At 35.8% G+C, this 15,861-nt stretch overlaps 2 protein-coding genes across 3 annotated transcripts; one reads left to right on the top strand and one right to left on the bottom strand.

Moving 5' to 3' along the window:
• Window positions 1-133: 133 nt before the first annotated feature.
• Window positions 134-4,060, bottom strand: LOC120332711 (uncharacterized). 2 transcript variants are annotated; one of them, XM_039400020.2, is made up of 3 exons: window positions 3,796-4,060; window positions 2,759-2,880; window positions 134-1,482 (listed from the first exon to the last, which is right to left on the bottom strand). In XM_039400020.2, exons 1-3 carry the CDS (start codon window positions 4,026-4,028, stop codon window positions 1,115-1,117), a joined length of 723 nt encoding a protein of 240 aa, XP_039255954.2. In that variant the 5' UTR covers window positions 4,029-4,060; the 3' UTR covers window positions 134-1,114. The 2 variants fall into 2 exon arrangements, with proteins under 2 accessions (XP_039255954.2, XP_039255955.2); XM_039400021.2 differs by having other exon boundaries at window positions 134-1,467.
• Window positions 4,061-11,312: 7,252 nt separating this feature from the next.
• LOC120333216 (uncharacterized) lies at window positions 11,313-15,068 on the top strand. The gene is made up of 6 exons (XM_039400584.2): window positions 11,313-11,896; window positions 12,265-12,345; window positions 12,835-12,891; window positions 13,075-13,296; window positions 14,061-14,094; window positions 14,664-15,068. The coding sequence occupies exons 1-6, from the start codon at window positions 11,789-11,791 to the stop codon at window positions 14,762-14,764; spliced, it is 603 nt and encodes a 200-aa protein (XP_039256518.2). The 5' UTR covers window positions 11,313-11,788; the 3' UTR covers window positions 14,765-15,068.
• The last annotated feature ends 793 nt before the right edge of the window (window positions 15,069-15,861 follow it).

The following is a 15,861-nucleotide window of genomic DNA, read 5'->3' as shown; positions in this document are numbered from 1 at the left end:
CAGTTAGGCAGTATATGGACGATTTGTTCATATAACGTTTTTTTCCACAGCTTTATTGTCTTTGCTATCTTCCCGTGACTTATGGTGACCTTTACTTTTCTGCCCAGTTCCCTGCCACCATATTTCCAAAATATTAACAGAAAACGACGCTTGCTATTATATTTTCAACGACAAATTTTACTGGCAAGCTAATCAACATAAAAATGCACTACGCGGTAAAAAAGCCTACATCAATAATGAAATAATAGGTAATGTTAGTGCAACAAATCTTCATAGTTATCACCATACAACAGTAATTATCCCCGATGACATCTTTATTGAAATAGATTTCGTAACAGTCTAGCATAGGAAACAATCGTTTTGAAATTTCAGCTCATTCGACGATCTATTTGAGTTGATCTATGTGTAAAAATAGTAAACACATTTTCGTTAAGTAAAGTTAAATATTATAATTTACTTTCGATTAGATTACACATAAAAATTATCAGTATTCGTATTAATAATATGCAGAAATAACTTTTATAATGTCGATAGGTACATCTACACCCAAACGCTTGCAATATTTTCTTGAAATTATTTATTAACAAGACTTATTATCCACATTAAAATGAACTGCAATATCAATTTCTTGAACAAAACACGACTAGTCTAACGACCTAATAAATTCCGAAGCAATGTTGCTCTGTGTTAGCTTCTATTAGCCACCGGCGTGGCTAATACTACATAGTAAATTTGCGATAGCATTAAATATTTTCGATTAAAATAAAACGGTTGACTATTATCCCGAAGCAGACAAACAGCGTCAGCATGGAATTAGGATTTCTCGTAAGGTTTAGCAATATTTCTGCTAATATTACGGTCGTAATTATTTCCTGTTGTTCATGCAACCCGAATCACTGAATTTTTTTTTTATGGGTTGTTTGCTAACGCCCTCGCTCGATATGTGTCTCGATACAGGCGTCCATTTCATTCAAGGCTATGATGGTTTTGAAAAGCTGGAGTAAAATCATTTCCATCCTATATAGTTATGTTCATCTGAAAACAGTGCGCCACCGAGCCGCGTGCCTCCAGTCGTTTCGTCGATCATCGTATTTCAAATGGACGTTTATGGTGATCATGGACGTTGCCCTTGTTCACCATGTCTACCGTCGAGATTATGCGATAATTCTTGATGGTTTTCTGTCACGTCGTTGGGTTCTGGTCGTTGAATACTGTTTTCGCTATTTTTGTCACTCTCGTTTTCTAAAGGCGGTGCGGCCTCACTTTCGGAGGGTTCCCTCGACGAAGGGACGTATTGTAAAGATTCTTCTCCGATTCCAGGATACGGTGGTGGGTCAAATGCTCCCAATTTATAGTCTTTTGTTAGACCTTTAGACTCAAGTTCTCCATACGTGGGAGGACCTAAACTGACTTGAGTACAAAAATCGGGTCCTTGATTTCCCAGAGCTCCCGCTTCCGCAGCTTGTGCTGAAAACAACAGGTCTGTTATTGAAACAAAATAACATCAGTGCATCTATAAAGATATGCTCATTGGCAAATATAGATTTAGTAACATTTACAAGAATTGTTCACTCATTCACCCCAAATGACAAATTGCCACGGACAGATACGCATACGTAGATACCATGAAAAAAGGACGAATACTTCTCAGATGGGTATATTTTATGCATTATTTATTATGCCATGGATGAGGTTGTCGGAATATGATCTGAATCTAAGATTTTGTACTTTGTACATATAACACTGAGATGGGGATAAATATATATAACTGTGAGTATGTTTTTGTAATATATTAGTTTCCGCAGTGAATAACAGGTAGCCGCAAATTCTCAATAACGTTTTAATTGCTTGATAACATGCGTTTTTCGCGTTGATACATAATGAATAGGATTTAGACTAACTGGTAAATCATTGTCCCGTTTAGTTTTTTTTAATGAATGTAAAAATATTTTAGGAAACGATCAAAATTTCCATTTTGTAATAGCTGTCACGATTTTGTTCAAAAGAGTGAACGAAATTTTAGAATCCAAGGAAATGAAAATTAAAACGTGAGCTACCGGGTTTATTCGGTCTTTTGTGATAACTTCAAGATGATACTATAACTCGTGCAATTTAACTAATGTTTGAAATTCCAGTGACTTTGCTGTATTAAAATTAAAACGAGGACAAGAATAGGCCATTCGAAAGTAATCGAAACTCGCTAAGCTGCAAAACAACCTTTATCAATAAATTTCCATGTACAATAGAATCACGCATAGTTATCGAAGCACGAATCCGTAAAATTTGCATTTTTAGTTAAGTAACAACGTACTCTAGTCGAAATTATGATGATATATTTGGACCAAACTCGATATCACGATTTAATTGATTAAGATAGATTAAAATGACTGTTAAATCATGAAAATTTAACAGCAATTTCACTTATTATTGATAGTGCGATTTTGGCTGGTTCTTCGATGTTAGCCTTTGGAACAGTGTATCTCATCTAGTTCCAAACTTGCAAGAGACAAGACAGTGTTCCGCAAAGCTTTTTCGTTGCCAATGCGATATATTTTACATTACATTTGCAATTGCTTCACACTCACTAATAATCAGGCTCGTTGGCTAGTTCGTGAAATTCTATATACTGTATAATCCTTCTATACTTCTTATAGCCCCTGCCAGCCATTCGAACATTGGATAATTTTGACAATGGCGCCTTAAAATATTTTATCAGTGTTTTTTCGTTCAAATTGAAAAGTCGAATTAAAAAAGATACCTTCTTGTCTTTGTTGTAATCGCATCAGCGTTCTTCGTCGTCGCACAGATCTGGCACCACTCACAAAAAGACAAATTAAAATACCGAATACAGCTACCCCCATTATATATGCTTGGTATGAACTGAAAAGAAAAATTATGCGGGTGATTGGTGGGAGTAACGTGACAAATGAAATGATTTTATGGCTATGTCTATGAGAAACCCTGCCAGATTAGCGTTCTGAAAAATCAATAAACTTTTTTGCATAGTCTTATGTAACCAAGGTGTTTGAACAAGAGTTCGATGGGACCCGGGGTCACATAAACTGGGGGTCGTAACTAAGAAATGTCGCATTTTAGCAGAAACTGACATAGGGTAACAGAGAAGAAAAAGAAAGTTGTTAATAACCAATCTTATCTAAAGTAGCTGAAAATAAAAGGTACACATTGTTGACTAGAATTTGGGGAGTAGGTTCCAAGAAAACAGAATCACAATTCCGTCTTTTTTCACCAGTGAGTTTTTAACAAAAATCCAGTTACTTTAAGTTTAATCAATAAATCGAGACAATATCTGTTTTTATACAATAATAGACAGTACACTAAAGACTTAGTAAGACTATGCAATGAACTTCAGTTCATTTTTCATACTGAAAAAGATGAAGTGAGCTAGAACTCAATAAAACGCGACTTTAAGCAAAAACTCGCATTTTCGCAGATTTAAACCCGAAATTGAAGCTTCAAAAAGTTGGATTATTGGCTATTAACTACTCAGCCATTCACAAAAAAAATTATCAAAAGTTCGGCAGGTCAAATTTATAATATTTGAATAGCATAATTTATTTCCACGAAATAGCAAGTATATTTGTTGACTTTCGTGTATTCTTATTTATCACTATAATACTATCTCCATCGTGGAAACAGACACATGCGCATTCGAAGTAGGGAGTTTACAAGTAGAGTAGACATGCAGTTCAATACACAAATTCCCAGTACTGCCCATATTAAAATATTTGGTTAGACGACGAATATTGAATTCAATGAGGAATTTATAATACCTACCTATTTTCCCAGTCTGGGGTTTTTGACGGCGCTAATCCGTTATCCACCAACGAATCACAGCATTTATACCATGCCCTCAATGATACATGAGGAGAGGCATGTTTTGTTACTTCTGAATATTCCTCGCAACATGTCGTCTGAACGCCACTTTCTAAAAGTCGGTCGGAACAGTTCAATTCCACTTCGTAATCTGAGCATTCCACTTTTAAAAGTGTAGGTCCCGCTTCCACCATTTTTGTCTTATATTTTAAATATATTGTAAAATCTGATAAATAAAGAGTTGAAAAATTTAAACGTTTTTTTTTTTTTATCTTTGAAATATGGTTTGAGTAACCGAAATGCAACACGGTTGACAAATCTTTTTTCGTTAGGAAAAATTGGCTTGTTAGCTTATCGTGTGAAATTCATACTTCCTGCGTTTACTTTAGAATTCACGCTACCAGATCAGTGCTAACATTATACGAAATAAATCGTATATCCTGAACGTTGCCCAGCGGAAATCGAACATTTTTCTCTCTCAGATTTTTCTTGTCCGCGATAAAATATATTTACATACCGTAAGCTGATATTAGCCAGCTCTTTTCAAGCCAGAGTATTACCAGAACTTCCGAATTCAACCTTTCACTACTGGACGATCTAGCACTGTTACTTGTTGTTTTTTGACTGGTCTTTTAATATGCGTCGTTTTCATAACATCGATCTTCTTTATAGCAGACGAATTGTCTTGTCTGTAGGCCTTTCAGAAACGAAAATTGGTTGTAATGAATACGTTAGGCGATCAAAGGACTTATGCAACTGTAACACAATACCAAGCTTTTGTTCTTATCGATATCTCGCGCTCAGCACTAGTGTGACACTAAGTGTGAATTCCGAGTCTAGACTGTTGACAAGTTTGACAGTTAAACATTTAGAATGCGGTTCAAATATTTTCTTTTTATGAAGGATATTCTTGAACAAGGCATACATTTGAAACATGTAATATTAATCAGGGCTGTGATTGGTCTTTGGATTGACGCATGACTCTGTAACTCATTGAGCGATGTCAAATAAATCAAAGTCAGATATGAAACAACATTATGATGTTTTAACCGGTTCCATTACATTTGAACCCACGTAGATTTGAACCCATGACAATTGCACCTGTATGCTATTGCACCTATGGAATTTTTTTTGTTTCACGGATAGTTAAACCCATGGGTTTTAGCACCCGCATATAGATTGAACCCGTGGATATACGCATGGGTTCGAATGTACATGGGTTCAAATGTACGGTCACCGTTTTAACCGGCACAGCAATTGACCTGTCAGTAACAAAAAAGACCTCTTTCTATCTAAAATACAGTCCGTCCATTCTTATTCAATTCGAACGTAATTTGCACTCCCAAATATATCAAATGCTTTATATTAAACAGCTAATCTAATTCTTACATAACCAAAATGTAAACGTACAACTTTATAGTTTTAAAAACATTTTGATGTAAGGTCAATAGGCAAAGTCGTACATCAAAATTCTAGACTTGATATCTGCACTTTTAAATAATTCAGCGGGCTGAGCTGAATATTTGACGAAATACATGAGAATGGCAGATTCGAAAACCAGTTTCAGTCTTCTTTTTATTTTGAGTGAAATTATGCATTTCGCTGTGTAATTTATGAGATTGTATTTCACAGTCCGCAATCCGGTCTAGGATTTGATGAAAGCAAATCATCACTAAACATTAGCATTGATTTTGGGTAAAATTTCATATCATCTGGGGAATGACATTTATGTTCGTTTTTTACTATTATTCCAGCTAGAATTGGTGTACAATATAAAATGACCGAAATTAATACTCCAGCATTGGTAAATCAGTTGCTGGTGACACGCCCAGCATATTTAATGACATTGACGAAAGATGTAACAAAATACTCGTCAACGGATAGTTGTTTAAACATCTATAACTTGCTAATGAAACCAAAGCAAAATAGCAATATCAAATATTTTGATAATGTTCGAAGACGGACCACAAACGCTTGAGAGATATCGCTGCTAAGCACTATAAATCCTGAAAGTATACTACAGTTTGGTACTGCCGGAAGCAATTACAATTCAGCAATATAAATATTTTTGACCAAAAAAAAAAGAAATTAGATGGAAATAGGAAATGTGTTTTCGCAGCAATTTAACAAATGACTTGATCATAAGATGACTTCTAGTTTGTTGGCTTTTTCTTGTCGTTATATAACGATAATTGATACCGTTTAATTACTTAGCATTTAGCAATATCACAGTTAATGTAAGCGTAACCTCGCTCTGTTAATCCTTTCTTCAAAATTGTTACTTGGCCAGATTGAACCCAATAAGCCCTTTTCTGGTATAACCACGATTCAGTTTCTCAGGGCGATGTCCCAGTTGTCGATTCGCTCTCTAACCTGTTAGCGACAGCTCCTCCCGTACACGATCGCCTTTTGTTCAGCACTACGCGAGAAGGCACTTTGACACGCTTCACTGCTGTACTGAGCCTTCGACATTTCAGACTTACGCTCGATTGACTAGCGCATTGCGCGTATTGTATCATTATACCATGTATGAACATGCCCGGCATAAAAAATCAAAACTGTTGGTTACTTAGGCATCGTCGAGGTATCACGTTACCAAAGCTGTTACAAATCTCTTTTTAAATAGTCCTTCGGGCTGGTTTGACGAACTTTATTCTCAATTTTCAGATTAAGTTGCCAAGGGACTACTTTTCGCCGTCAGCTTCAGACTGTGAAGGTGCGACTTTGAATTTATAAAAGTATGGAACTACTATGTATTAGGAATTTTTGTTTAAATTGGCTTCGAATAATTTTGCTTAACTTTTTATCGAACAATAGAAGTCTAAATAAATCAAACGTACGAAACTTGACTCAAACAGGTTACCTGTGAAATGCCCTCAGCTGCTGGTATCCAATCAAAGCACAACTTGCCAATGTTACATTTCAAAAGTTTGTTTACACCTATAAAGAATTTCCATTTCAAACAGTGTCATACCAACTCAAGCTAAATTTTCGAACAAAGTCTTAATTTACGCATACAAAGTTGCATCGTATTGTTGAGAAGATCAGCTCTGGCTACGCTTTCATAAAATTGTAATTCCATATGAGAAAAACATACATATTTACTTCGCTTCGTTAAGATATTATACCGATGTCGTCATTCTGTAGTATCAGCTGACATGTTTACAATCTAACGATCCTAAAAACAGCAAAGCATAGGCTACGACCGAAGCAAAAATAAAGCTTGCTACCTTAAAATTTTAGTAAAAGAAACAAATTCTGGCCGTATTTTCTAATTTACGGCATCCGCGTTCACGTTGTCACGTACACAAGTTAGCTGATGCGCTCCGTAACAAATATTTAATTGGTCTTAACTTAACGCGAACCATCTTTATTTTACAACCTTAAGTCATATCGACTAAAACTTATACTATTGATATCAATTACTGCTGCGTAACATTTGACGATCGAATTCTTGAAATGGAATGTTCTAAAGTTTCTTGTACCACATGTTTTCTGTTTATCACTGCCCAGTCGAGCATAACGTTTTGGTTACGTTGTCCGAAGTCAGTCGTTGATATCTATACTGTTATTGCCTATATAAAGTCTCTCCGCGATTACAAGCAAATCAGTTTGGGTTCACTTAGCTATTATCAAAAAACAAACTCATTTACAATGTACGCCCATACCACACCTTGCCGCATGCTGAAGAATGCCAATCACCTAAATAAACCTTTAATTTTTAGTTTGTGCCTAGTGGCGTTTTATAGCCTTCAATTCGTTTCGCAGTATTTGACTGGAGAACGACAGTAGTTTTAAATCTGCCAAGCTTTTTCACAGAACGATCTTACCGCAAGTCCAGACTTTGATTTCTGCTTTTGTCATTTGGTGTTGAACCATTTGGTCGAAACACAACAGTTAACCTGCTTCCATTACTTATTTTCATGATTTCGAAAATCCTTCGTTAAATTCAATACTGGCTTAATGGTATATCAAGCGAAAAAATTCCCCGCGAATTCCCCAGGAAAAACATTTAGCATATACCTTGAAAATTTTCGATTCCGCATCAAAACACCAGCGTTTTGTCCTATTACTACCCGCCTACAAATTTCCTATTTAATTTCTCTGATTATGGCCATTCCGGGCCAGGTAAGATAATTGCGCTACGCTTCCTCCGAGTATTTGTGTTTCTCTGTGATCTCTCGCTTGGCCAAGTAACGAAGAGATGAAAATTTTGAATGAAAACAAACTGATACCTGCGGTGCTCATCGTCAAAACGAAAGCACCATGACATAAACACAAACCGGCCAAGCGAGTCAAATATCCTGTGCGGAAAACGCATCATTTCCCTTATTGGTAATCCGCATCCTTGCAGCAATATTACAACAGTCACTTGCGTAGAATGTGTGTTAAACGTAGCTCGTACATTAATATACTCCATTGCCGACGATCGCGCCTGGAAAACAGACATTCCTGAATCCGCGGAACGGTACCGGTACAAAAACCGCTCGAATGCCTGGTTGGTCGTTCCATAGGGAATGAACGTCCGTTTCACATCACAAATTTATTGTTTTCATAATATGCAACTAGAACGATATAAACAGCATGGATTTTGGATATTTCTCATTCAGCGAACGTGAAATATTACGATTGTAATAATACATATATTATCTCTTGCGCAGTGCGTTTTCGATATCCACCTACCTTACTAAAGCACAGAATTGCGCTCTTATTAACTAGAAATTTACAAACTGTATCAATGATGTTCAAATTCAAACAACTTCCTTCACGAGTGCGTAATGAAGCGAATTAGCAATTATGGCGCCTACAGTAATTTTAACACGCACGGTCTCACTAAACTGCCTACACGATTGCTCAGCTGAGATTGCTTTATATGCTGTATTGTGCCACTTCAATAACGCAAACTCGAGTAAAGATTTCAAAGAGAGAAATGCGCTCCTCGTTCAACGAAATGTTGTATCAACAGCGTATTGATGACGCTTTTACTATCACGTGAGCGTTAGTCTTCAGTCATAACGTGCTGTCATCGACTTTACGCAAATATATTAATTTCCAAAGTCACATCGTAAATTATTTAAAGGGACGAAGTTACTATGACAAACTCAATAAAAAATGCAACAGCTATATGGTACATTATTCTCTTTTATATAAAGTTTCACTTGCTGGATATTTTTACCGTTGGAATATTTAAAATCCTTTTAAAGTTAATAGTGATGAATCATACGCGTTCTGAGTGAAATGATGATCGATTTTGCAAAATGAGAATATTTTATGGCTAATTACAAGATAACTTGACAATGGCGGCTTACGTGTTGCCTCATGCAGTTTGTTATACCCATGTAGTTAGTGGCTGCAAATGAGATTCATATTCGAACATTATTATTAAAAAAGGCCATAATACCCAGTGACAAGTAATAAATCGTATAACGACACGGCATAACTAATCCCTTACATTCTAGATTAGGTCGACGAGTCAACGCACACCACTGAGAGTGCTTTTGCGAGTTGGCGCCTGTAAAATGGGGTATGTGTTTCAAACCTTGGGTGTCGCAGCTCGATAACCAGTTTTGGTTCCCCGCGGCATCCCTTCCCCAGTAATTTAAATATCATTATTTCTTTATATTTTTGCATGTTTTTTTGTTTTTTACTGGTTGGAAAAAATAAACTTGACTTGACTTGACCATCATTATGATTCATAGCATACAACAATCTGTTTTTTAAAAGTACCGGTAAAAAGTATTAGCCTAGTTTATCACAGCTATTTCTACACTAATTTCTTATCACTGCAATTAAATTAAAACTCCTAGGAAAACAGAGTGATCATTGAATTATCTGATTTATATTTAAGTTTCCGAAACACAACAGAAATCTAACGAATAGAGTTCAAAAATGCGAAAACGAAGTAATGTTTACGACCACGCTTGAAAATCTGTCTGAGTAAGAAAAGTGTCTGAGCGGATGAGAGAAGGGAGCATTGCTACGTCACTTTTTGCATCTTGCTGATTGGCCAATGTCGCGAAGTAAACAGGAAGTCGATGCTCGGGGAAAGGTCCATTCTTCACAAGCATGAACTAATATAAAGCGGAATTTTAACCGTATTCGGTTTATATTGGCCGACCTATTGCTTTTTTGTGTAAGACTAACAAAGTTGCCGATTGACAAATAACTTACTCCCTCTCGGGCGTTTAAATATGATGGAAACATTTTCCCATTTCAAGCTCTATATAAAACAAAAAATAAGCCCATAACGACACAATATGGCAACGGTGCGGTGTAATGTATGTATGATTGCCCGCGGCGTTAAAACACGATTTGCATGGAAATCGATAGGAGAAAATGCCAGAATAAAGTGCTGTTTTTCGTATTACGTTTATCATAATGAACTAAAAGGTTATCGCATTAAAGATACAGGCGTAAAATTACACGTTCAGCTTTATCTGATGGCTAAAATGTTTAATCAGATATATATATATCAATTTTTACCTTATTACACTTGAGCTAAAAATCCGGTCGATTTGAATTGACTACGATTTGATCAGCTTTAAAATTTTGAAGTCCAGTTGTAAGATGCTCTAACGCAATGTGAATTATCTTTAAAACGCAACCGACAAATATGGAATTTTTGGCAAACGAATGAGTACAACCACACACTGAAACCAATTCGGCAATTTTCTAATTGGACATAGAGGGTATCACTCTATTACCAACATATTACCACTGGTGTATGTAAAATCGATTTGCTGTATATGTACATCACTCGAATGGTCGTACATATATATATATTGAATTGGCGTATATTAATATGGCATTGGCGTTTATGTGATTGCCTGTATATGTTTACGGGTTGGTTGTATATGCATATTTGACTGTATGTGCACATCGCGTTTCCAATGCCACTCACTTTTACTGCATATCGTAGAAATTTTTAAATCCAAAATATCAAAATTATAATCAAACAAATGTAATTACGCCAAAAGTATGCATTTCGAAAACAGACAATTCAATATGATGAGAAAACTTCCTGCGGTCTTTTTGATATCATGCCAGTTGAGCAAAGTTCTAATGAAGTTTCTGCAAGATGCAGCAGAGTGTTGAGTTCCACACGATTTCTCTGTTTGGCATTTATGAGAGATAACGATAAAAAGATTTCGTGCAAAAACTGCAGTAATTTAATGGCTTTGTCATCGAGATCGGGGTATTCTTTTTAAGCAATATCCAAAACTGTGACGATGGCATTTAGCCGTTCGAGGCTTGAAATGGGCGTAGTACCTCTGACCCAGTTTGAGTCATCAATAGCAATCGAAACTCACAAAATATATGGACAGGCGATCATTGCCTTAAATTTTGCAATTGAGGTAAAATATTGGAATATATTTGGCGGACTGGAAATACACGGAACGACGGTTGCATTCCCTTATTCCTTCATCAGTACAGACATCAGAATGAAAATTCGTGATGTGTATTCTTGTCATGCGAGTAAATATTTAATAAATTGAGTAATCTTCGTTACCGGGTTTTTAATTATTCTGTGCATGGGACACGAGGTGCAAAGTAAATATTTAAGTATTCTATATGATGGGGTTCTTGTTAGTAACTTAGTTATTCATCAACTCTGCTCGTACAAGAAATAAGTTTCAGCTAAGGCCATTTAGCTTTATGCATGACAACTGTAGGTCTTTGTGTCTAAAACGCGGAGATGGGCAGAAAGAAAATAAAACGATGCGTGGAACCCAATTATTTCTTTGAAAGTGATTCTTGTTCGCAATCGAGCAATATTTTTTTATAATCGAGATAGCACGCATCCAGTTAACGTTACTTTTTCTATGAGAAATGACGAAGATTTTTGCTGTATAAATCGTTGCCCATAGTTTATTGCTGGATACAGTTTCTAATTAGCCTTGTCTATAGTTTTATAAATTCGAAATCTAATTACTGCAACTAGGAATAAATAAATATGACAGAAAGCTCTCGTTTAACACCTCGCATGATAGCGAATCTTGAAGAAGACGTCTATATAGTAAATTATCTGGAAGGGAGAAAGACGATATTTCTGGGATTGGGGGTAAGCGAGTTATTCTACTGATGATATTGAGTATTTGTGTGGTAAAATAAAAATCACAATATAGAATATCATTACTCTGCACAAATGTTTTAATTCTTGAGAAATTCATTTTTTTATGTATATATTTTGTTCTTTAAGTGGACCTTTAATGGAATTCGGGGCAGAACATCCAAGTAACATTCCTTCCTTGCTAATCAGATACACCAACATACCGATACCATATTTGGATATTAAATTTAGTATGTTCACGTGACTGCGGTACACTGAACAAACGAAATAAAGAGCGAGATTGAACATCAAATGAACGTCTAAATTTAGCATAAGTGTGGAAAAATTCAAGCCGTCACGTTTTTGTTATTTCTTTCCAGATATCACAAGTGGTAATATGTGGAATTGGTGTGATCCTAGCTGCCATCGCTGTCCCTGCCTTTGCCGTTGTTGCGTCAGAGGTGAGCAGGAACCAACTATTGAGATTATTTTTAGGATTCAAAAAAGCAGTTCAAATTTTACCAAGACAATCTATTTTGTGACGTTGTTGTTAAGAATTACTAAACAAATGAAATAACGTCGTGACTCATGAGGAACGATGACATTGTGGTGAATAGCACTGTAGCTCAAACCAGTTGTGTGAAATCGGGGGAACTTCTCAATCGACTCCGACATCAGATTAAAAAAAAACTTAGACTTCTCGTAAATTATGACTTCGGCGAACTAAGCATTTCGACTACTAGTAACTTTCGGTGAAAACATGTCAAAATCAGACTTCGGTCCCACATCCCGTGTCCAACTATGTTAGCATTGCAATTAAACATAGCTAAGTCAAACCACATGTCTAGTGGATAGAGTTTATTAAAACCCTCACTCGGAGCGAAAAATATGAAATGAACACTAAATTTAAATAAGTCTAACTATATCTTATATATTATTTACCGTTTCAGCCTATTATCTCTGGAGCTTTTTTGATAACTATGGCTATTAGACCAACTAAATGGCTCGTAAGTATTCATTTCATTCTGAAAAAAGCATAAATAACAAAATCACATTTGGCATTGGTCCATACATTGGGCGAGATAAAATATATATTAGATTATTTCTACTACATTATAAAAGTGGACTTTGACATCAAATTTGAAATTAATGTTTACACCTTCTGAAGTTTCCCTCTCTATATACTCCAGGCTGTTGTAAATCTTGTTCTGTCGATTCTTTCCACACTTGCCTGTTTTTACGGATTTGTTGTTGCATGCATTATTCTAGCGGATGGATATTACGTTGGAATAGGTGTTGTCTTTCTTCTATTTTACATGGCTCTCATGACGCTATTCAGCATGGCTGCAATCTATGCCTCTCTTGCTTTGAGCTGTTGTGTTTGCTGTAGAAGAGGACCTGTTTCTTTACAGGTAATTTGTATGTAGAGTAATCTCTTTTACTGACTGTTCATATATATTGAAAAAAGTAGTGACGTTTTCTAGTTTTGTGCTGTCACTACCAAACACTTTTAATTGAAGATATACTAGGGTATTTCCCACTCCCTTTTTAAGTGTTATCTGAAGACACAAATTTTTTATATATTAGTTGTCGACAACAATAAATATTGCGGCTTTAATACAAAATAAAAACAAGAATTTGTATATCTTATATGTAAAAATGTTACGAGTCATGTTTGCTGATATTATATTTTCCATACTTGCAACCAGTATATTTAATTGCAAGAGGAATAGGAGAGTAAACAAAACCTTTTAATTATGCATATATCACGTGCTCTTAAACCACGTGCTTCAGTAAGTCTACATAGGAAAATCACACAAATTAATAAACAAACAATTTACAGTTATAGAGTCAAATCTCAGTCACTTTATTCATGCTACCTCTTTCAACCCCACATAATATTTGACGAACGAGACAGATTTGCACAAAACTTAGCTCGGCATCATCTCCATTTCGCTGCAGTTTTTTATATTATAATTTGGCTATCAATAAATAATACATTTTGGAGAAGAGCATGCTATGTGGCTAAAATTAAATGCACTAAGCAATCTGTTGGATTCCCTTTTTTACATAAATGTGATAAATAGTAATATATCGGTACATCCTTACATTGTTCCTTTGTGAATCACTTGGTGGTCTGTCAACAACTCATTTAATTAGCATTATTCTTTTCCAGGGAATTCCAGTGACTTCTTACTCCGGAGGAGCAGGTATAAATATATTATTTTAATATTCGATTTATTTAGAAAACTGGAAATTATTTTAAAATTTGATTTCTTGCAATCATATAATACGCAAGCCCGCAAAAACGAGTTTAAAAATCGTACCTCGTTACATAGTGATAAGTAACTCACAATATTATATTTATATTGAAATAGTAACCGTGAATGAATATAACTTTGAAACAAATTGCTCCCAAATCTAATTGACTCTAATAGGGCTAAATAAAACATCTATATTTTTTTATTGTTATTAACTGAGAATCTCAAATATGTGCATGAAAACTGTTATTTTTTACATTTTAAATGTTTTAAAAATCATTTACCCCTGCCCATGCATACTCGCAGTAGACAAAGTAAGGCTCACAGTTAACGGCAGATTGACACATCCAAAAAGCGATAATCCCCCCTCCCCCGGTAACTTCAAAAACACAACTGTTCCTTAAAAGTGCCAGGTGGCAAAAACGCGTGAATCGTTACAGTGTGTGTACTTTTTGATCTATTAAACAGCTTTAACCCTTTTTCGTGAGTTTTTGCCAATCTTATACATTTCTTTTCAGTTGCATATCCTGCTCAGCCAGGGCTGGCAACAGTCACAGTCAACAATGACACACTGCCTCCAGTAGCACCGGCGTCCCAAACATTTTCTGTGAACACGTAACGTCGTAATTCGAGATAAACGTTTGATTTTAAACCACCAGAAAACTAGGCATGTTTAACTATGTAATTATTTATTCTATAATATGATTTGCAGGACCTTTAATTCACTGTTGTACTAATTGTACACTGCGCTGTCTGTACCGTACGTGTTGAAACTACATCATACTGTACACAAATTTACTCGATACCCAAGCGAAGGACATGGCTGAGAGGTAATAGTTGATCTTCCTCACGTTACTGACACAACTATATCTTTAAGACCTTTTTTCAGGATTACTTTTACTTCCTCCATACGTACCTTATCTCGACTTCTTTGATTTTGTCCATCTCATAAAGACGTTGCAAACTTTCTAACGTCATGGGTTTATACAGAAGTAAGCCATAAAGCCGTAGCTGATTGCGATTGACAAGTTATAGTGTAGTCCTCTAACGTAATTTGTGTGTTGTTTTCAATTCAGTTCGTGCAATAAACCTGAAATTTTCATATTATGAAACTAAGAGTAAACAAGGATACTACCGCTAAATACTGGTATTACACTGAACAAGACAGCTATTCTGAAATATATACCTTGACTAATGACTTACGTACTACAGCAATAAGCTATGCACCATTCCCAGAAATATGTGATCATTCTAATAAAAATGGCAATTAATTCACATTTCCAACTCACGTGGTACGGCGGAAGCTGAGCGCCGGAATTATCGAGAAGATGGCGGGCCGCGGGGGAATTTGACGCAATTCAACAAGGATTAACTGTCAAAGCAGTGGCAAGATAGTCTTGGGGGGGAAAAAACGACAATACAGCTTAATCATATGGCGTACCACGGCCTGTTGTTTGGTACCCAGTCCATGTCGGCAGGGCCAAACTAGTCTGCTGCCCGGGGCGAGTTTTTGATAATGCTGCCCCTCATATCTATCTTCTAAAATAATTTGGGTGATAAACAGAATATAGATGTCGTTATACACGAGAATAAATTCAATAAAGGTCGAATAAAAAAGAAACGTTTTTTTTATTAAAATGAGCATCAAAAATGTTGCAATTCAGATTCAGATTCAGATAATTTATTTCTATCATGCAAGAATTAACACAAAATTTA

Source organism: Styela clava, chromosome 13, assembly GCF_964204865.1.
Source record: "Styela clava chromosome 13, kaStyClav1.hap1.2, whole genome shotgun sequence".
NCBI lineage: Eukaryota > Metazoa > Chordata > Ascidiacea > Stolidobranchia > Styelidae > Styela > Styela clava.
The sequence above is the reverse complement of the archived record's forward strand: the minus strand, read 5'-3'. Positions and strand labels throughout refer to the sequence as shown.